Source organism: Chrysochloris asiatica, unplaced genomic scaffold (genome assembly GCF_000296735.1).
Source record: "Chrysochloris asiatica unplaced genomic scaffold, ChrAsi1.0 scaffold00037, whole genome shotgun sequence".
Taxonomy (NCBI): Eukaryota; Metazoa; Chordata; class Mammalia; order Afrosoricida; family Chrysochloridae; genus Chrysochloris; species Chrysochloris asiatica.
This window is the reverse complement of record NW_006408555.1, coordinates 21230330-21253800: the sequence shown is the minus strand read 5'-3', so window position 1 is coordinate 21253800 and position 23471 is coordinate 21230330. Positions and strand designations below refer to the sequence as shown.

The following is a 23471-nucleotide window of genomic DNA, read 5'->3' as shown; positions in this document are numbered from 1 at the left end:
TGGTCCCTCCTGACACTATGTCTGAAGTATGAGAGATGAACTTGGCCATCTTGGCCTCCAAGGAGCACTCTGGCAGTACTACTTCCAAAATGGATCTATTGGTTCTTTTGGCAGCCCATGGCACTTTCAATATTCTCTTCCAACACCATAACTCAAATGCATCAGTTCTTCTATGGTCTTCCTTATTCACTGTCCAGCTTTCGCCTGCATATGAGGTTATTGAAAATACCATGGCTTGGGTCAGGTGCACCTTGGTCCTCAAGCTGACATCTTTGTTCTTTAAAAAGGTCTGTGCAGCAGATTTACCTAATGCAATACGTCTTTTGATTTCTTGACTGCTGCTTCTGTGAGTGTTGATAGTTGATCCAAGAAGAATGAAGTCCTTGACAACTTCAATCTTTTCTCCATTGATAAGAATGTTGTTTATTGGTCCAGTGGTGAGTCTTTACGTTGAGATATAATCCATACCGAAGGCTGTGCTCTTTGATCTTCATAAGTAAATGTTTCAAGTCCTCTTCACTTTCAGCAAGCAAGGTTGTATCATCTGCATATTGCAGGTTGTTAATGAGTCTTCTTCCAATCCTGATGCCATGTTTTTCTTCATATAACCCAGTTCCTCTGATGATTTGCTCAGTGTACAGGTTGAATAAGTATGGTGAAAGAATACAACCTTGTTGCATGTTTCATCAATTTCAGATTGAAGAAGCTGGTAGAATTCTTCTGTTTCATCCTCACTGGCTTTAGTGGTTGGTGTGTAAATTTAAATAATAGTGGTATTAACTGGTCTTCCCTGTAGACACATGGATATTATCCTATCACAGACAGGGTTGTACTTCATGACTGATCTGGATATGTTCTTTTTGACAATGAAACCCTATACAAGTACACTATTACTCAAAAATGTATCCACTGGCACATGGCACACAACTTACCACCACCACCTCTTACAACCAAATGCAATCCCTGCTTGATAAATAATGTAACCCAATTAGTTCACAAAGAGGAGACTGAGGCTCAAGGAAGTTTCATAAATCTGAGCAGATAGTATCAAGTGAAGACTTTCTACCTTTGAAGTGACAAAAAACTCAACCCCACCCAACCTTTTTAGCAAAAAAAACCCCAAAAGTTTATCAGTAGTTCCAATAATTACAAAGTCCAGGAGAAGATCTAGCTTCAGGTGTGGCTTCCTCCAGGGACTCAAATGTTCTTTTTGCAGCTTCTGGTTTTTTTCTTTCTCTCCATCTCTCAGCTCTATTTCCTTGTGATGAGTCTATTTCAGACAGGCGCTTTCCTCTATGCTGCAAGGTGGTGTCTGTAGTTCCAGCCTTGCCCCTCCCATGCCTAAGTCCAGAAGGAAAGAAAAAACTCCTCTTTGGAGGAAAATCACCGTAATCTTATCAGGAGAACTGTGAATGCTTGCTTGATGTTCCATAAGTAGATGACTGCTGCTTGTTGTTGTTGTCAGGTGCCATCGAGTCGGAACCGACTCATAGCGACCCCATGCACAGCAGAACGAAACAATGTCCGATCCTGGGCCAACCTCACCACCGCTGCCACCCCTGAGTCCATCAATGATGCCACCTGGCCGATCCATCTCGTTAGGGGTCTTCCTCTTTTTTCTCTGACCCTCCACCTTACCCAGCATGACATCCTTCTCCAACGATTGTTTCCTCCGGACTACATGTCCAAAGTAGGAGAGACGAAGCTTAGCCATCCTGGCCTCCAAGGAGCACTCTGGCTGCACTTCTTCCAAAACAGATCTATTGGTTCTTTTGGCAGTCCATGGCACTTTCAGTATTCTCCTCCAACACCACAACTCAAAGGCATCAATTCTTCTACGATCCTCCTTATTCACTGTCCAGCTTTCGCATCCACATGAGGCTATTGAAAACACAATGGCCTGGGTCAAGCGCACCCTAGTCCTCAAGCTGACATCTCTGCTCTTCAATACTTTAAAAAGTTCCTGTGCAGCAGATTTGCCCAGTGCAATACGTCGTCTGATCTCTTGACTGCTACTTCCGCGAGTGTTGATAGTTGATCCAAGAAGAATGAAGTCCTTGACAACTTCAATCTTTTCTCCATTGATAAGAATGTTGTTTATTGGTCCAGTGGTGAGGATTTTTGTTTTCTTGACATTGAGATGTAATCCATATCGAAGGCTGTGCTCTTTAATCTTCATAAGTAAATGTTTCAAGTCCTCTTCACTTTCAGCGATCAAGGTTGTATCATCTGCATATCGCAGGTTGTTAATGAGTCTTCCTACAATCCTGATGCCACGTTTTTCTTCATAGAACCCAGCCTCTCGTATTATTTGCTCAGCATATAGGTTGAATAAGTATGGTGAAAGAATACAACCCTGTCTCACACCTTTCCCAATTTTAAAACATTCAGTGTTCCCATGTTCTGTTCGAACAACTGCTTCTTGGTCTAGGTACAGATTTCTTAGAATCCAGCTTGAACCTCTGGAAGTTCTCTGTCAATGTATGATTGTAGCCGTTTCTGTATTACCTTTAGCAAAACTTTACTCGCTTGAGATATCAAAGAGATTGTCCAATGATTTTCGCATTCCGTTGGGTCACCTCTCTTTGGAATGGGCACAAACATTGATCTCTTCCAATCAGTCGGACAGACAGTTGTCTTCCAAATTTCCTGGCAAGCTGCTGCTTAGTAAGTGCCATACTAGAACTAGAGCTTCCAAGTTTACTCCCTTTTCTATTTCATCAAGTATCCTCTGATGTTGCTGTTGCTAAATGCTGTTGAGTCAGTACCGTACGACTCATGGCTACCCAGTATAGGATTTCCAAGGAGCGGCTGGTGAGTTTGAACCACCAACCTGACCTTGCAGTTCAAACATCCTTTCAGTCCAGTGCTAATCCCACAGTGCCACACCAGGACTCCATCCTCTGATAGACTTAATATAAATGCATACATATTTATAACATTCACGAGAAATTCAAAATTATCAGATACTCCCTTGGATCATAAGTGATTGCATGTTTCTTTTGTAGCTTTTGGCCAATGAGGTGTGTCAATTGTTAAGTACTGTGGAGTGGGTTCTGACTCATAACGACCCTGTACAGGGTTTCCGAGGCTGTAAATCTTTACGGGAGCAGAACGCCTCATCTTTCTCCAGTGGAACCGCTGGTAGTTCGAACTGCTGACTTTGAGGTTGGCAGCCCGACTCGTAACCATTATGCTATACTGAAGAGAAAATACCAAGTCTATCTAGAAGAAATGAGAACCCATTTAGGCACCATATTTAAAGGTGGCCCCTGACACTGAAGACCATGTCCAATCTGGGGTTAAGGGTTGGCCTGCTCACAAGAAATAGTACCGATTACGCCTTCGTCTCTGCCCCCGAGGGAAATTCACTGGCGCACCTGTCAATAGGATTTATCGTTCATATTTTTTTCCTGAATCTTACTTTCTAATTTCTTTTGTTCATACCTCTCCCTTTTAAAAAACAAATAAATACATGAAAGCATTTATTTAATAGCTACATAGACTACCACCAACAACACAGAGCAAAGGCTCTTCTTATTCCCTATGATTTCAATTCAGTTATCAGAACTGAGATTAGACTCCTATCAGACTTGTTTTGTGCCTGGTTTTTAAAAGTCACTGTTAAAGAGTAAACCATTGTCGTCGTTCCAACCCTATTTAACCGTAATTCCATTACTGGTCAAGTCTTCCACACGTGGAAGATTTAATAATTGATCTTTTTTTATTATTCAAATTGATCTTTTTAAAAGACATTATGACAACATTTTGTTTCTACAAGTTTTTTATTTATTTATTTTTTCCCAAGAGTTTGTTCTTTAGAATTCTTATAGTTATTTTGTAGTTATCACTTATCATGAAAGCAAATATTTAAAGGCTTAAATGGTAATGTTGAAATATGTCTGAAGCGCAAAGCTGGAAATGTCCTGTCGTTTTGTGTCATCCATTTATTATTCACTGAGTTTCAGCAAGTTATTTTTACTTGGATTTTTACTGATAAGAAGTAAGTCTAGGATAATTTCTCTTCTGGTTAGTAGCTTTGCAGTTTCAGATAGCAAAGTATGAGTATGAAATCTCTTGGGTGAGTCATGTTTAGTAGTATTTGGTTCTCCATTAAATATTTGTTTGGCGGGTTAAGCCATTGGACTCCAAAGATGAAGATGTGATGTTTCAAACCTTTGTCCTACCATCTTTTTTTTGAATATTCTCAGACTTTTTTCTTTCCCTCACTCAAGACATTTTTTGTAGTTTCTGTGTCCCTTTGATTCGCTTTCCATAATGTCTTATGTATGTGACTCCTTGTTTTCATATTTTCCTGCTCTGTTCTTCAGGACCTCAGTGGCTCCTGGCTAGGCTTGCTTTTCAGACTCTCAGTTCCCAGTTCACTCTCTACATCCCTGCTTCGGTTACCTTCTTAAAATACAACTCTGATCAGGTCATTTCCATGCTCCAAAGATTTCTATAGTTTGGCTTAATGTTCAAAGTCTTTCACCTTCTGTTCTTGTCTTACCTTTCCAGTTTTCTCTTCCATGCTATTAATCTCTGTACCCAGTGCCAAAGACCAACACTAAAATCAAAAGATGACTATTAAAAAGCTTGATTCATTCTATCTGGGCACTAAAACTATGTGCTTACAATCAGTTACAAGTTATTCAGGGCAAGGATTATGGTATATTTTGACCTCCCTGGGTACCGGACTACCAAGTAGTAACAATAGCTCATATTGTCAGAGAGAAAGAGAACTATGAACTATATGTGACTGTTATTATGGGTTGAACTGTGTCCTCCAGCAATGTGTGTTGTAAATTCTAACATCTAGAGGTGTGGTGCTGTGGGTTAATGCTCCAGACTGCAAAGCCGTTTGAACTGCAAGATCAGCGGTTCAAGCTCACCAGCTGCTCCTCAGAAACTCTATACAGGGTCGCTGTGGGTCGGAATCAACTCGACGGCACTAAACAACAACAGATCTGTATTTTGAATTCTGGTGTGGCACTGTAGGATAAGCACTGGACTGCTAATCCTAAAACCAGCAGTTGAAGCCCACCAGAGTCTCCTTGGAAACCTCACACAGGGTCACTATCAGTCAGAACTGACTCAATGGTACTTAACGACATCAACAGACCTGTGTTCATAATCTCTTTGGGAATGGGTATTCTTTGTTAAGAGGCCAGATCCGTATAGGGTATGTTTTAAACTAATCCTCTATGAGATATAAAAAGAGCAGATCGGGCCTGGAAAAACAAGCAGAAATGGGGGAAGTGAGATGACATGTCACATGAAGAACACCAGTGAACCAAGGGAGCGAAGCAAAGCGACAATGACCTTCCCCCAGTGCTGACCTAGAGTCAGTGTCTTGAATTGAGACTTCTAGTCTCCTAAATTGTGAGAAAATAAATTTTTGTTTGTTAAAGCCATCCACTTGTGGTATTTTAGTCTTAGCAGCACCAGATACCACAGACAACTATATTAACAGTCTGAACAAAAATGCTGTAAAAATCCAGAGGTGGAATAATGAATATTGCTTAGAAAAGTTCAGGATGGATTCACAGAGGAAGTCATTTCTGAGCTGTACTTGGAAGAACACGTAGGATTATTATTTTTTTTTTTAACACAGAGAGACGGAATGAATAAATGAATGAATATTCTCCATTCTCCATCTGATATTTTATTATTAGATCTAGCACTGTTAGGCGGAGTAGAGTCCTGTAGGAGATGCACTGGATTGCTAACCACAAGGCCAGTGGTTCAAACTCGCCAGCTACTCCTTGGAAATCCTATACAGGGTCTCTATGAGTCAAAACCGACTCAACAGCACTTAACAGCAGCAACACCACCACCATTGGTGGGAAGGTCCCGTGTACATGTCTTCTCATGTTTGGGGAGTTCACATTTCCTTATTCAGCTGAAATAAATTCTTGAAGAAGTTATTTCTACAGTCACTCTAAGTTTATTCAATTTATCTCTTGAATTGTGGGGCTTAGTTGTGGGTGACCAATTCAACTATTTTATCATTGCATCTTTAACCTAAGTATTTGGCCATAATCCTCAGCAAAGCAGAAAAAATAAAATAAAAGACAGTGTTTCTTTGGCCATCTATGACAAAGTCCAATGAAGCCCAGGTATTTGGTGGAATACTGCATCAACACATCATGGCTATGATGCCTCATAATGTAAATGTTTGTATGCCAGGATTTTACCCTGCAACTGTCTTTAACCTCTAGGGGCTATAGAAAGTGGGATTGGAGTGAAGAGCTGTGGGCGAGACTGGGAGAAGGAAAAAATGGTGATGTGTGTTTCATGGTAATTCTCCCTTTCTGTCTCTGTTGGCTCACTAGGAAAGCCAAAGGGTATTCCCCCCTAGATACCAGTATAGACCTTTAGCAGAAGCCACCCCCTGCCATCAGTATATTTCTTACATTCATCTTTATAAAACTTTTGTATCTCCTTCACTTAATGTACATAGCTACATACGTAGCACCTGCTGCTCATTTGTGGGGTGAGGGAAGAATGGATTTTCATTTTCATCTATTCTGGGTTATGGATTTTTCTTTCAGAAATCTTATGAAGGCTGAGAAACTTCATCCCAAGTACATGTAGATACAAAGTCTCAAAAATTTGTATAACTGTTCAGGAAGATTACACATGGACCTCAGGTTAAAAATCCCTGAATTAGATAAAGAATAAAAGGAAATTGTTAAACTCTTACCAATTCCTACTTTTGGTCAATGTAACGTCACAGTTGAGCTGTGATGGGGCTACCAGACTCACTAAATACTATGGTTAGATGTGGAAAGAGCATTTTAGCAGCAAACATTCAGTGGTGTTTGATCAGCATATTTAAAGCTTTAGTTTGTGTTCAATCTGACCTACCTAGTGCTAGGATGATCTAGAGACATTATCTTTCTTCCTTTCTTATTTTAATGGGTCCAGGGGGTTCTTTAAAAATTTCTTGTAGTTTTCTTATTTTTCCTAAATAATAATAATATTGTTATTATTTTCCATGAAAAATTCTCCTAAGCCGGCCTCTGAATTCCCCTAGCATTCACCTCCTTTCCCACTCAGTACATTTTCCCAGATTCAAGCTGATTACACTGTATCCCAGAAGTTGCAATGAATCTAATTCTTGGGAAGACTTAACTGGTCTTCCTAAGGCTTCAGATGAAAGCTCTGATACAGACCAACTTATTAAGTAGAGAAGTACTTTATCAATGTGGATCAATGTTTACTGTAAGATTTAGGCATTTGAAAAAATATAAGGAGTAAGAATGTTCTAAATCTGACAGCAAATAATATAGAAGCTAATTTCTCCTTCAGAAATAGTTGCTAGAACATGTTGTAAAGGTGAAAGTGGAAACAAACAGAAGCAAATAACAATTTGGTTCTGATTTCAGCACAAACAGGTCACCACTGCTGTTTCCCACCACTATCAATTCTCCATTATTCGTAAAGGAGGCGCTCCCAAGGTAGGGTGAAAATTATTTGTGGTCCTTTTTTTTCTTTTTTTTTAGTCTATTAAGTGAATCATCCTGGAAAATTTCCTTTCAAATTTGATTTAACAGGTTCTTTACAATATATGTGTGACTAAAAGTATTTTAACAGCTTTAATTGTATTACAATGACAGAAATTCTATAGATCTTGTGACAACACATTCCTCTGTTCTGTGTGAGTTTTATTTAATTCCTTTTCAGTGGTTGATATTTGAACCTCTTTCATTTAGAGTAGATCCAGGTACATAAATTCACACAGTGCCTAAGCAGGTCCAAGAGGGGTTAAAAGAACACACCACCAATATAAAGAATGCCACTTCGCTTCTTCATCTATGCAGTATAGTGCTTAAATCTGGGTTCTTGTGAAATTTTAATCAAGTGACTAGGGAATGTGATATATGATTGGGAAGTAATATATAATAGGCATTGTACAAACTACTAAAGTTACTGTATGCTTTGTTCATTATCTTATTATAATCTTCAAGGAGAGGAAATTTCCACTGCAAAGTTGACAATTCAAACCCACCAGCTGCTCTGGAAACCCTATCCAGGGTCACTGTGAGTTGAAACCAACTTGACAGCAAACAGCAGCAATCACAAACATACGTTTAAAAATTTTCTTTTAAAAGAGGAAGTCTTAGGAAGGTGTGTGTGTGGGGGATGGGTAGATGTCTGGTTTTAAAAATAGAATTATACTATATCAAATATCCAGTAAAAGGGTACGCAACAGAAATATAATTGACCACATAGGGAAATTTTATTGGAAATAGGGGTAACATGTAGTTGACTAAAGATGTAAAGATAAGTTTTGAACATCATGCAGGTCATATCATATTTTGTGATCAGCAGAATAAACACTATTTACTAACGAATATATTCTTGTTTTTTAGTCACTAAAATTTGAAGGACAAAATGAAAATCTCCATCTCTGTGCTGCAAATTACCCATCTAAGTAGAGTTCAAAAAAAAAAAAGTAACTCCTTAAAACAAGGACAAATGAAGTTGTTGTTGTTGTTAGGTGCCATGTAGTCGGTACCAACCCATAGCGACGTTATGCACAGTAGAACAAATACTGCCCGATCCTGGGCCAACCTCACTGTTGTTGCCACGCTTGAGCCCATGGATACTGCCACTTGGCGTAGGGATGGGTAATAATTAAGTTTTCAAATGTCTATACAGATATAATCAATCACTGCTTCATGCAGGGCCTGACTGGAGGTGGGAGGTAGGGGTTAACATCTGCTGAATTCCAAGCCAGGGAAATTCACAGGATAACTGAAGCCACACTTTGGGGGTGGGGGTGCTTCTTCACTTTCCTATTATCTAGCCTTGGAAACCCTATGCAGGATGCTAAGAGTTGGATTTGATTCCCTGGCATACCACCACCACCACCAATCAGGAAAAATCTGATTAACATAAATAACAATGAACTCTTACCAAAACACACCTGCAAGGGCTGAGAAACCAAGAAGTGTTGAGGGAAAGAGGAAGAAACCTTGCCCATTGTTGCCTTGTTCTTTAGGGTCAGGGGAGTCTTGGGGATTTCCTATACTCTGTGCGGCGCTGGCTGTGGGTTAATGCGCCAGACTGCAAAGCCTTTTCAACTGCAAGGTCGGCAGTTCAAGCTTACCAGCTGCTCCTCGGAAACCCTATACAGGGTCGCTATGGGTCGGAACCGACTCAACGGCACTTAACAACAACAACATATTCTCTTGTTTGAAAGGAGCCCTGGTGGTGCAGTGGTTAAAGCCACTCAAAGGGAGAAAGATGTGGCTGTCTGCTTGCACAAAGATTCCAACCTTGAAGCCCTCATGGGTCAATTCTAGTCTGTCCTGTAGTGTTTTTATGAGTCAGACTCAACTTGACAGCAAGGGGTGGGTTTGGTGAGTGATTACATAGGTCTGGGGAAAACGGATATGCTATGAGTGAGTCATGCAACATTTTTTTTTTTTTTAAATATTGGGGCTCTGCCTGGTCAGCTGCGATTTCTTCTCATATTATGCATTGACTGATACGGGGTGGGGTGGGGTGAGGTCTCCAACAGGTGTCTACTGTGATGGAAAAGCCATAAGATTTCAGTAAGTCTTGGCCTGTTGGACAATGTGGAGTTTGAAGCTTCCTGTCTCAGATGAGAGGAGCTCTTTTTATTTTGCCTGTTACTGAAGGGATTTCCTTTGGGAATTGTTACAATAGCATATGAAAATTTGAGAGTAGTATTCTGTTTTGCTTTGCCATCTTGGGGTGACTCTGAAAAGCTTTCTTACCTCTTGAGATGAAGAAAATATTCACAGGACTGATTAATCACTACGCAGAATTCAGTGAAGATAATTGGGCAATCTGAATCAGATATTCAGATGTAAAGATAGGTAGGCTCTGAAGACACAGTTTACATTCTGGGTTTGCAGGTAAAACTTTGCAAAGGGCCCCACCCCAGACATTGTAGCCATGTCTGCTGAGAACTTCTGCCCCTGACCCCAGCATGGAAATGACCGAATTCATAGGGAAAAACTCTTCACAGCAACAACAAAATAGATATGAATATGTATATATGTATAAAATTAAATTCATACATATTTAAAGCACACAACAGGCTGATGTTTTAGCTTTATGACATCTTTCTAGATAAAATAATGAAACCCAAACCAAGCCAAACAGCTGGAAAAACCTTGCCCAAGTGCCGGTAGCATCACTATTCCACGCAAGACTAAAATTTTTTCCCAAGATGCACACCCTGATTGATATTTCAATAGCTTGATTAAAATTTTCTCAGAAGTCTATCAAGAGTCAGGAAACGGATCTGTGGTGTAGGTGAGGATTTTAAGTTCTGAAACGGAAACTTTTAGCCCCATGAGTAGAATAGCAAAAAATTAAATGTATTTTTCCTCCATCCTTGCCTAGCCAAAGGTAAAAAATGAACACTGTTTTGAGAAGTGGTATTTAGATTTGCTTTTTACTCTCCCCCCTCCCCATGAAACACCCAGGTGGACTTCATATAATCCAAATTTTAAATTGTTTTCTAACTTCGAATAAACCTGGTCACCCCAGCACAATCTAGAGGTTTTTTTGTTTTTTTCTTAATTCCAGTCTCCAAAGTCAAGAAGGGTGGAGGGGCGGGGAGCGAAGGTAATTCGAGGTTTTTAGGAGATGGGTTGCCATTTCCTAATTGAGAAATGAGTCTGACAGCCGTTTGGCCAGCTCAATTTTAGACACTGTTCTGAAAAAATCGAAGGGCTGGAGCTGTCCGCGCGCTGAGAAAACTCCATTCCCCGAGAGACCTCAGGCAGCCCGCCTGCTCGTCTCCGGGGTTCTGCCCTTCTTCGAGCAGACACCGTGGCTCCCCCAGGTCTGTCTCCTCCAGCTCTCAGCTCGGCGCTGACCCGGCCGCCCCAAGCTCGCCACCACCAGGTCGGAGCAAATACCTTTTCCCTCCCTGGGCCCCAGCACGAGGACACCTCCCAACCTCCCTCCCTCCCAGTCGGCGGGGCCCTTTCCCGGCTCGGGATCTGCGACCGCAGGAAGCGAAGCCCTTGTTGATGCTGTTCCCTGACGCGCCTCCCCGCCCTCCGGAGGCCGCCCTGGCTCTTCCCCGATCGATACACCTCCCTCCGCGCGCTTGCGCAGTGTCCCGCGAGGGGGCGGGGCTCAGATTCCTGTCAGCGGCGGCGGCGGTAGCGGCGACCGTCAGTTTTCGCTGAGGAGAAGCACGAAACGGACCCGTTGGCTCTCCCCCCTCCCTTTCCCCGCCCTGAACCCCCTCCTGGCGCGCCGGGAATTAGTCTCTGTGGAGTTTCTCCTTCACCTCGCCGCCGTTTCTTCGGTCTTCGGCCCAGTGGAAGTCACTGCTGCCCTCGAAGAGGAGGCAGCGACAGCGGTAGCCGCCCTCGCCTCGCCTCGCCGCCCCCGGTTCGGTGCCCGCGGTCCCGGAGAGGAGGTGCCGCCGCCACCGCCGCTCCCCCCCTCCCGCAGCCCTCGGGCCGGGCTGGGTCGAGCTGCGATGCCCTCGGACTTCATCTCATTGCTCAGCGCGGACCTAGACCTGGAATCGCCCAAGTCCCTGTACTCGCGAGGTGAGTCAGGCTGGGGGCTGGGGCGTGGGGGCGGGGAGGCCGAGCCGGGGCAGCGCGGCGGGTCTCCGTCGGGGGCCAGGGCCGGCGAAAGCCGGGCCGGGGGGAGTGCGGGGGAGGGCGCCGAGGGGGTCGGGGGGCTGGCGGCTCCTCCCCCGCGGAGCCCCGAATTCCGTCGGCCCCCCGGCTCTGCGGCACCCGGGGCTCCGTCTGGCCGCGCCACCCTGGGCCAGCGGGCCGCTCGGCCTCCCCCGCGCGGGGATCCCCCGGCTTGGGCCCCGCCGCGCCTCTGCCCAGCGCCCTCCTGCCCGGCAAAGTTGGCGGGCCGCGTCCGGGGCCAGGGGCGCCCTGCCTCCCTCCTCCAGGTTGTTTATGCGCCGCCGTCTCACCCTCTCCCTTCGGCCTAGTCCCCTCCTCCCGCCGGGCTCGGGACGGCCCCGCGCCACCAGCCCTTCCTCCGTCCCTCGTCATCTCAGTGCAGTAAAGGACCCGAACCGAACAGTCGTCTTCTGTGCCCACCTCGGTGCCTTTCCCAGACCTGTGCGCCTCACGGCTCCCTGGGGGACCGGTTCGGGCCCAGACGCGGCCCTGGGAGAACTGGCTCCGCTTTGCCGTTCGGAGAGTTGGTTTGCAGGGAGTGGGCACTGGCCTGAGGTTCCGATCCTACAAGTCCTTGGGCTCGGGCCTGCGGGGGCTTCCCAGCATCGGAAACGGGGACACTTGAGCGGACCTCCACGGAGGTGAAATTCCTCTACTGGACAGCACAAGAATGTGTCAGAACAGGTTCCCTGTGCAAGGGGCATCCCACCAAAATACGCCCACTGCTCTCCTCCACCTTTCCAGCCGCTGGGGGCTTAACTAGTTCTGAAGAAGAATGGTGTGGCATTAGGCGCACCCAGCCTGAGAATTTGAGTATGTCTTCAGTTTTTGGTGGCTCGATCGGCTGATTCCCACGGCTCCCCCCTTCCCCAAAAAAGATCATCAGCCAAACGGTGATGGATCTAAATTAAGTCAATCAGAGTGCGATGGAAGGTGCTGGACTTTATAAACGGAACTGACTCTTGAGTTAGTTTGTACACAGAACCCTACTTAGTAACTGCAGTCATTGTTGCTCAGATGCCTTTGCTTGGCAGTTACCATCCTGTAGGATTATTTTTGTTTTTTTTTTAAGGGGGAGTGTGTGTGTGTGTGTGTGGGACAACCTAACCTGAAGTAGTTTGGTAATGTAGTTATTGAGAGTCAAAAGGAAAAGACAGTTATCAAGAGATGATTCTGAGAAAATGTGGGCTGATGTGGTACAATTGTGTGCTAAAAATAGTCAAGACATTAGCACCTTTGGGTCAGTCGTAGATAATTTTCCATGAAACAAATAAATGCTTTATGAAAATCTAAGTTTAGCGTACACACTTGTGTAGTGGTAACTCAACCTTCTGTTGCAGGGAATATAGTCACAGATATGGGTTTTATCTCTTAAAAATATATATATGTCAGTTATGTAAGAGATGTATGCTATTCTTGGCAATTAAAAAAAATCATTCCACATAAAAAGTACTTATTGCTTTTTGTGTTTTTCAGATTCTCTGAAGTTAAACCCACCACAGAATTTTCATAGAGCTGGACTATTGGAAGGTCAGCAAAGTGCCCTTTTAAAAGCATATTGTGTTAGTATGCAAAGGCTTTCTCTGAAACGAAGTTTGTATGAGACAGTTGAAACTTTGCAATCTAACACAATGTAGTTTTTTCCTAAAGAGCCTGATCCTTCTTTTAGAGCAGCTGAATGTTTCTGGATTTAGGGCTAGATTGGGTGTGCTTGTTGGTGGTTATATCTGCTTAGAGATGTCTTGGAAAAAGAAATCATTTAAAATTAGTGTTTGGTGTTTTTTACACATAAACCATATAAGGAAAAGAAAAACATTAAATTCATGAATGTGGCTGGCTGAAAGAGTGACACCAATCACATATTTATAACTTTTATTTGCTGAGCACATAAAAAATGATGTATTATGAAGGCTTTGGTGTCATTACTATAAGGATAAGGAAACCCAAGAAATGGAATGATGATCGAGTTAATGGTTTAGCTATGCGTAGAAGAGTAGAGAAGTGGGTTCCTCAAGGTCAGCAGTTTGAATCCAACAGCTGATTTGTTGGAGAAAGATGATGCTTTCTACTCCCATAAAGATTTACACTATATTGGGTCCCCAGAGTCTTAGTGTGTCACTACGGGTTAATGCTTTGAGCTGCAAGGTCAGTGGTTCAAGCTCACCAACTGCTCCCTGGAAGCCCTATATAGGGTCTCTAGGAGTCAGAACTGACAACATGGCACTTATCAACAACAAATATAGGGTCACTGTGAGTTGGAACCCACTCAGGGGCACACAACCACCACCACCTGCATAGAATGAAAACTTTGAGAAAGTTTTGAAAATGTTAATGATTTTATTATGTGCCCTTGAAAGTCAGTTCTGACACACAGTGACCCTGTATAGGCTTTCCAAGGACTTGTAAAATAATGTAAACTGCTCTGCTAACAGTTACTTTAGAAAACTTTATTTTGTATGTTTTTTTATACGCATTTACAGACAAAATACCCTTACTTGTTTTATGTAGCTTTTGAAGTGATTTCTTTATATATCGTCTTTGAATTTATAGTCCTGGGATTGGACAGCAAGGATATTATTTTCTCTATTATACAGATGAGTAAACTGTGACTTACATTAAACAATTTGGAAAAAGAAAAAAAAGTCAGTAGTAGAAACCATTTTATGTTTTAATTAATGCTTTTAACAAAGCCAGGCTTCCACCATAAGGAATACAACTAGTAACCTAAATATTTTATGGCCCATCTTAAAAAGGCCCCAGGTTTTAAAGTTTGACTGGAATTTAGACATTTGCTTTCCTTATATACAGTTTGAAAGGGTGGAAGGAAAAGTGGGCTTTTAAATTGAGCTTGAGTTTGAATGCCAGGTTAGTTAACATATTAGCTGTATGACCTGAGGCAGCTGATTTTACCTCTCTAAGCTTTAATATTCTTTCTATAACAATGTTCATAGTGTCTGTAAGCTTACTCAGCTAATGTGCATGAAGTGCATAGTATTTGACTTAATAAATGTAAAAAAAAATAAGTTTTCTGATAACAAACCTGTTGAACAGTGTACTTCAGAGCATAGAAAAGGTTTACTGATTATTGATTGTATTTTAATTTATAAGAAGATATGTTTGCTTGAAAATAAAATATTTTTAAAACTGCAATTTTGAAGTAGGAACTTTTTAAAGGTCTTTCTTAGCAAAACAGATTTCTTTTTTTTATTCAGGTTGTTCAATTTGTGACCATGTTGTGAAGTCATATGTCTGTACATATTCATCCATTTTCTAGGCATCAAACCAGAGAGTATCATGATCTTAGAGATTATCAGGAGGAGGGAAATAATGAAGAAAAAAATAGACTATTAATTATTTAAGCAAATATTTTTGAGTTGATGGAAATACAGATAGCTGTTTAATATGTATACTTACATGTTTGTATCTAAATATTTATTTTTCAGTTTGGTTGAGAAGATACTCATTTTAGTAAGACACATTTTATATATAAAGTTTATACTTATCAAGTGTGTCATGCTCATTCTTGATATAGGTTATTATATAATAAAATCTTTATATGAACCTATTTCTGTTTTTAACCTTTCATTATGGACATTTTAAAGGAGACATAGTAGATAGAATAGAATCATGAACCACCATGTATTTACTGATCACCAAGCTCTAACAATTATCAATGCATATCTAATCTTGTTTGTTTATTCTCTCTCCTACCATAAATGAGATTATTGTAAAACAAATATCAGGTATTATATTATTCCTTATGTAAATATTTCTGCACATATCTTATAGTAATTTTTAAAATATTCAATTTTAGTCTGGAAAATACGTGTTCTAGTTTATTTTAGGGACATCTCTTACCTCTCCCCTGCCCACTTTTCAGGACTATGTACATAGCAAAAGGCAGTTGTTTTCAGTATTTAGTGTACCCTGTAATATGTGTTAAGTTTTACATAGTTCATGAGGTCAGACTTGGGTTCAAATCCTTGTTTCAACATTTACTTGTGTGTGGCCTTGGACTTATCATTTGATCTTTTTGTGATTCATTTTTCTCATCTTTGTTGTTGTTGTTAAGTGCTGTCAAGTCGGTCCCTACTCATAGCGACTCTCCCGAGGAGCAGCTGGTGAGTTTTAACTACCGACCTTGTGATTCAAACCATCCTTGCAGTACATTGCATTATCCTACAGGACCACACCAGGACTCATAGTCAGTCAGTGGTGATGGTGATTGTGTGTCTTAGAGTTGGTTCCGACTCATAGCAACCTGTATAGGGTTTCTGAGGCTATAAGCCTTTACTTGAGTAGAAAGCCTCATCTTTCAGAGGAACTGCTTGTAGTTTTGAACTGCTGACCTTGAGGTTAGTAGTGCTCAATAAGAATGTTGTTGTTGTTATGTGGTGGAGTTAGTTCCGACTCATAATGACCCTGTACAGGGTTTCCAAGGCTGTAAATCTTTACGGGAGCAGAAAGTCAATAAGAATAATTACGTATAAAAATTGTATCATTGCACAAAGGCCTGGCTAATCTCTGTATTGTTCCAATGTTAGTATATGTACTGCTGAAGCAAGCACTAAATACAGACATTTTAAACTAAAAATATGTATATGTTGTCATGTTGTTTTTAAATGCTGTCTAGTTAGTTGATTCTGTATAGGCTTTCTGAGGAGTGGCTGGTGTGAACTGCTGACCTTGTAGTTACCAGTCCAGCATTGATCCAGTAGTGCCACACCAGGACTTATTGTATACTTGTTGTGAAGTGCAATCAAGTTGGTTCCGACCCATAGCGAACCCTGTATAGTGTTTCTAAGGAGCAGCTGGTGAGCTTGAACTGCTGACCTTGTAGGTCAAACGGCTTTGCAGTCTGGTGCATTAACCCACAGCGCCACACCAGAACTGTAAAAAAATAAGTACTTAGAAATTCTTATAACAACTCTTTGAGACATAGACATTTATTTTTGTTGTTAAGTGCTGTTGAGTTGGTTCTGACTCATAGCGACCCTGTGTAGGGTTTCCGAGGAACAGCTTGTGGGTATACCTTAGAGATATTTTGTATTCGGTGTACATCTAGTCTTGTTTCGTTATTCTCCCCTCTACCCTAAACTGAATTATTTAAAAATACCACAGTAAAGGGAATGTCTTCATAAAGTAAGTCACATGAATTTTGCAGTTTACCAGTGTATTGTAGACATTATGTTTACACTATCCTGTAGTCTTATTACAAGGGTAAAATAGCATTATAAAAAGTTTGAAACATTGTGAGGTAACCAGACTGTAGAAAAACACGTAGGGAACTCATGCTGTTAGAAGGATGGTGTTGATAAACTTAGCTGGTGCAGGTTTGTCATAAACCTTCAGTTTTTGTTTTTTTTTAAAAAGAGAGAAAACCACTATGTCTGTGAAGTGCAATAAAGAGAAGCACGCAATAAAACGAATTATGCCTGTAGTTATCATTATCGCATTTTACAGGTGAGGAAACTCAGGCATAGTAACTTTCAGTAACCTACTAAGAGTCAGCTAATTGTGGAGCCAAGACTCCAAACCCAAGTTTGGACTGCAAAGTTGGTTTGAACTGCAAGCTTAGCAACCGCTCCTTGGAAACCCTGTACAGGGTCACTATGGGTCAGAACCAACTCGAGGGTACTTAACAGCAATAACAACATTCTTAACCACTGTGCTCTATAATGCTTTCTGTTAGGTTGTTGTTAATGTGACGTCGAGTTGGTTCTAACCCGTAGCGACCTGTGTACAACTGTCCAGTCCTGCTCCATCCTCATGATTACTGCTATGCTTGAGCCCATTGTTACTAAAACTTATCAAGCCGTCTCTTTGGGGGTCTCCCTCTTTTTCTCTGTCCTGCCATATTACCAAGGGTGATGTCCTTCTCCAGGGACTGGTCCCTCCTGATACTGTGTCTGAAGCATGAGAGACAAAGTCTGGCCATCTTGGTTTCTAAGGAGCATTTTGGTTGTACTTCTTCCAACACAGATTTGTTTGTTCTCCTGGCAGTCCATGGTACGTTTAATACTCTTCTCCAACACCGTACCTCAAATGCATCAGTTCTTCAAGGTCTTCCTTATTCATTGTCCAACTTTCACATGCATATGAAGTTACTGAAAATACCATGGATTAGGTCAGGTCTATTTTAATCCTCAGACTTTGCTCCTGAACACTTTAAAGAGGTCTTGTGCAGCAGATTTGCCTAATTGTAATATGTCATTTGATTTCTTGACTGCTGCGTCCATGATTATTAATGGTGGGTTCACCCGGATGGAGAAAAGAAATGGGGATAAGACCCTTGTGGTACAATAGTGACTAATTGCCTTCAGGTCTACTATGAGGGTAGCAAATACAGAGGTAGATGTTTTTTGACAAAAGGAGGAGAGTGACTGATTTTGCAGTCCAGGAATGGAGGTCCCTGGGACCATCAAGTGAGAACGGAGAGCGGGACCCTACCCAGAGAGGCAGTGACGCCAGGGATGGAGACAGAGATGAGGACGTGGATAGTTGGAGTGGTTGGAGACACTGGACTCAGGGAGGGAGAGGGGCTGTGTGCTGATGGCCAGGGGGCGGGCCTGTGGGGTATGCCCTTTGGTTATGTGATGATGCCTGGAGGGGATGGTAATCATTTCCATGAAACAACATGAGGTAGGCTGAGTGTAAAGCTGATGTTCTCCCATGTACACCTTACAATAAAAACTTAAAAAAAAAAAAAAAGCATATAGTAATGTTTATTTAGGTGTTCTGATGTGGTGCTGTAGGATAAGCACCAGACTGCAAGGATGGTTTGAACTGCAGGGTTGGTGGTTCAAACTCACCAGCTACTCCTCAGAAGCCATATACAGGGTTGGTATGAATGAATTGGAATCAACTCAGTGTCACTTAACTACAGTGTTTATATATGTTTGCTTTGCATCAGTAGTCTAGATTTTCACTTAATAATAAACCCAGCCTAGAGTGCAGTGAATTTGAATAATTAGTGTCTTACAATCTCCTAATTTTGTTTTTTTATAGAATATACTTATAGACTTTTCAAGTTTTTCAAGTTTAAGTTCTTCCTTTATGAAAGCAAGGTTGGAAAGTCGAAGCTTTAGAGATAAAGTCATAGTTGTTTAGTGCCTTCAAGTTGGTTCTGACTCATAAGGACAATTGTATAGGATTTCCAAGGAGTGGTTGGTAGATTTGAACTGTGAACCTTGTGATTAGCAGTCCAGTGATTATCCTACAGTGCCACATTAGGACTAACATTAAACTATGTATGCATTTATCTACCTATACTTAATATATTGTGATCTTTGGTAATGTTTGTGTTTTAGGTGAAGTTGAGTTGGTTCCAACTCTTAGTGTACAACAGAATGAAACACTGCCTGGTTCTGCACCATCCTCACAGTTTTTATGTTTCACCCCATTGTGGCTGCCACCATGTTAATCCTTAATGGGGGAGGGGGGCTTCTTTTTTGCTGACACTACACTTTATCAAAGGAGTTCTGGTAGCATAGTGATTATGAGTTGGGATGATAACCTCAAGATCAGCAGTTTGAAACTACCAGCCATTTCGTGGGACAAAGATGAGGCTGTCTGCTCCCATAAAGATTTACAGCCTTGGAAACCCTATACAGGGTTGCTGTGAGTTGGAACCGACTCCACTGCTTACCACTACCACCACCACTGCACTTTACTAAGCTTAATGTCCTTTTCCAGGGACTAGTCCCAGCTGACAACATGTCCAAAGTATAAGAGACAAAGTCTTGCCATCCTAGCTTCGAATGAACATTCTGGCTATACTTCTTCCAAGACAGGTTTGTTTGCTCTTTTGGCAGTCCATGATACTTTCAATATTCTTCTCTAATACCATAATTCAAATGAATGGATTTTTCTACCTAATTGTCTAACTTTCCTATGCATATGAGGCTGTTGAAAACAACATGATCTGGGTAAGCTGTACCTTTAATCCTCAAAAGAGGTCTTTTGTAGCACATAATCCTAAAGTAATATGTCCTTTTTTTTTTTTTTTAATTGTGAATCGAGTGATAGTTTACATGGGGGAATATCAGTTTTACACTCATCCTATTGTATTCGTTTTATTGCAATTTTTACAATCCCCTGCATGCTTCATCATTCAACAGTATTTGCTTCTATTTCCTCTATTTTTTTTATTTTATTTGGATGTGCACCAAAACACTGAGGAGGAACATAGAATCATTCAAACAGCCAAAGGGGACACCCTGCAAGCCTGCCCCTCCGTCTCCATGTCATCATCTCTGGCGTTGCCACCTCTCTGGGTAGGGTCCCACACTCTGCTTCTGCTCCTCTCCCCTGATGGTCCCAGGGTCCTCCGCTCCGGGAGTATAAGATGGACCACTCACCCCTTTTTGCTACAAAACCACTCACCTTAACAGCTGTGACAATCGCATTTAGTCATGATAACAATTACTATTGAACTGTAAGTGTCTTGGCCCCCTCTCCTTTAGCCAGACTTGTCTAGACAGGATAAAAACCACTCAGTGGGGATTCTACCTTCCCCCCCACACTCTGAATCTAAACTCACTCTTGAAAACTTGTAAGCCAGTCACTTCATCCTTTATAGCCCCCCCCATTGTAGGTAGCCAATGTCTAAATTGTCCATCCCTGTCAACCCTGTGTGCAGAGGGGATAGGAATGATCCTTGCTGTGCAATATGTCTTTTGATTTTTTTTTTAAGCTTTTATTGTGCATTGAGTGATAGTTTACATGGGAGGACATGAGTTTTGCACTCATCCTATTGTATTTCATATCATTGCAGTGATTACAATGACCTCCATGTATTACCATTCAACAGCATTTGCTTCTGTTCCCTCTGTTGTTTTTTTGGGGGGTGGGGAGGCTGGGTATGTACACAAATACACTCAGGAATATATAATAATTAAACAACAAAAGGGCACATTCTGCAAGCCTGCCTCTTGGCTGCCAGCGCTCAATCGCTCTCTTTCCATGAATCTAGAGTCCTCAGCTGCTCCCTTTCTCCGTGTCCTCATCTCTGCTTCCATCTCTGGTATTGTTGTTTCTCTGGATAGGATCCCGCATTCTGCTTGTGCTCTTCTCCCTTTATAGTCCTAGGGTCCTCTGTTTCTGGACTGTAAGATTAATTACTCCCCCCTTTATGTTATAAAACTTATACCTTTACAGGTGTGACAATAGCAGTTAGTCATGATAATAGTTACTCACTATTGAATCGTAATAATCTTATCTCCATCTCCTTTCACCAGATCCATTTAGGCAAGATGAAAACTATTCAATGGGAATTTTACCTTCCCTTGCACTCTGAAACTAAACTCTCTCTTGAAAACTTGTAAGCCAGCCACTTGGTGCATTTATTGCATCCCCTCTCCCCTGCCCATTTTAGGTAATCAATGTTTAAGCTGCCCATCCCTATCAACCTGAGTTTGATCCTTGATGGGAAGACTCTTTCCCTCTCAATTGGTATTTTGAGCTACTAGCGTAGTGGTTACGAATAGGGCTGCTAGCCTCAAGGTCAGCAGTTCGAAACTACCAGCTGACAGTAGAAAGATGAGACTTTCTGCTCCCGTTAAAGATGTACAGCCTTGGAAACCCTGTGCAGGGTCACTATGAGTCAGAACCGACTCCATGGTAGTTAAAACAACAACAACAACAACATCCATAAGTATAGATCAAGTTAATAAAATTGTGGCAATTTATACTTGTTTCCTTTATCAAATTTCTCTGTCTTTCTCTGTTTGAGTTCTGATCATCAAGCCATTGAAGCTAGGTCAAATGGATACTATCTGCAAGTTTGAGCGTTCTTGTGTGTCCTCCCTCAGTTCATATCAGCTGAACACTTCACTCTTAGCTGTAACTCTCTGTGGCTGTACCCATGTCCATGGTCTAGGAGTCCTCAGGTCTCACCAACACTTCGGACCAACCAGCCCTTCCTCTTCTTTCTCTCATCTCCAGGTCGACAGGAGTCTATGAAACGTGGTTGAACTTAGCCCATGTTTTCATTGCTGCCTTTCTCCCTCTTCCACTCACCAGTAGACTAACGTGATTGCCAGCAAGCGTACATGCCTGCTCGTGTGTTCCCTTTGAGTTTCAGTATTGGAGGCAGGTTTGTCCTGAAGGGAACTGATTACTTGCCTTGATAGCTCCCTAGCAAATTACTTGCATGTTCTTGTAGTAGTAAGTCAGACTGCTGGTTTTGTTTTTGATTTTTCCTGGTGGTTGTCTTTTGATTTCTTTATTGCTGTTTGAGTGTTAATTGTGGTTACAAGCACAACTTCATTGTTTTCGCCATTTTTCTTGGTGTTATTGGTTTAGTTGTGAAGATGTATTCTTTACATTGAGGTATACTGAAGACTGTACTCTTTGATCTTCATTAGTATTTCAAATCCTCTTCGCTTCCAGCAAGCAACGTTTTGTTACCTGCATATCGCAAGTTGTTAATGAGGTCCAATCTTGATGCTGCATTCTTTAAATAATCCAGTTTCTTGGATTATTTCCTCAGTATACCAGATTGAAAATGTATGGTGAAAGAATACAACCTAGAACTAAACCTTTCCTGATCTTAAACCATTCAAAATTTCCTTGTTCTGTGTGTAGGTTCATCATGACACACAATAAAGTGTTCTTTGCAGTATTATTGAATGCCTTTGCATAGTCAATAAAGCACAATCTTTCTTGTTTTCTCTTTTCAGCCAAGATCCATTGGGTTTAAGCAGTGATCTCTCTTGCTGTACATCATCTTCAGAATCTAGCTTAAATTTCTGGCAGATCATTGTTGATGTATTGTATTGCTCCAATTGCTTTTTGAATTATCTGCAGAAAATCTTTACTTGCATGTCATACTAATGATACCAGAGTGTTTGATGATTTCTGTATTCTATCGGATCTCCTTTCTTTGGAATGGGTACAAATATGTATCTTTTAACAGTATGTTGGCCAGGTTGTCTTTCAGATTTCATGGCATAGATGAGTAAGTACCTCTAGCACTGCAAGTTTGTTGAACCATTTAAATGTGTATTCCATCGATTCCTGGAGCCTTGTTTTTTGCAGTGCCTTCAGTGCAATTTGGATCTCTTCTCTCAGTATAATCGGTTTTTGACCTTATGTTACCTCTTGAAATGGTTCAACATCTGCTGATTCTTTTTGCTACAGTGACTATATGTATGCCTTCTTCTTTTGATGGCTCCTGTGTCACTCAGTATTTTGCATAGAGAATCCTTAAGTATTGCAGTTTGAGGCTTGAGTGTTGTTCTCCCCACCCCCCGTTCTTTCGATTTGCGAAATGATGAGCATGTGTTCCTTTTGGTTACAGGTGTTTGTGCATTTTGTTGTAATACTTGACTTTCATTATAATACTCTCTTTTCAAGCTGCCTTGTGAAATTTTCTGTACAGCTCTTTTATTTTATCATGTCATTGCTTTAGTTTGTCTGCATTCAACAGCAAGGTTCAGAATCTCTTCTGACATCCCCTTGGGTCTTTTCTTTTTCTTTCCTGTCATTTTAATGACCTTTTGCTTTCTTCATATATGATGTTCTTGATAGCATTCCATAACTTTTTTGGTCTTTGATCATTGGGGTCTAATGCAACATGTCTGTTCTTGATATGGTCTCTGAATTTAGTTGGCGCATATTCAAGGTCAGTCATATTTTTGGCTATTGTAGACTTGTTTTAATTTTTTTCAGCATCAGTCTGAACTTGCATATCAACAATTGATGGTATATTCCAAAGTTATCCCTCTGTCTTACCTTGGCTGGTGATGTTACTCTTCTCCATCATCTCTTCCCACAGATGTTGTCAGTGTGATTCCTGTGTATTCTATCTGTTGAAGC

The 23471-nt window shown here is 41.5% G+C and overlaps 1 protein-coding gene across 2 annotated transcripts in view; it reads left to right on the top strand.

Moving 5' to 3' along the window:
* Positions 1-11291: 11291 nt before the first annotated feature.
* The window catches only part of NFAT5 (nuclear factor of activated T-cells 5, tonicity-responsive), a 131645-nt gene continuing 119465 nt past the window's right edge, over positions 11292-23471 (top strand). Inside the window, exons 1-2 of one of the 2 annotated variants that reach the window (XM_006860204.1) lie at positions 11483-11555; positions 13128-13181. In XM_006860204.1, the coding sequence (XP_006860266.1) occupies positions 11483-11555; positions 13128-13181 (127 nt within the window). Of the gene's footprint in view, positions 11556-13127; positions 13182-23471 lie in introns of both variants that reach the window. The other variant, XM_006860205.1, reaches the window with a different exon arrangement.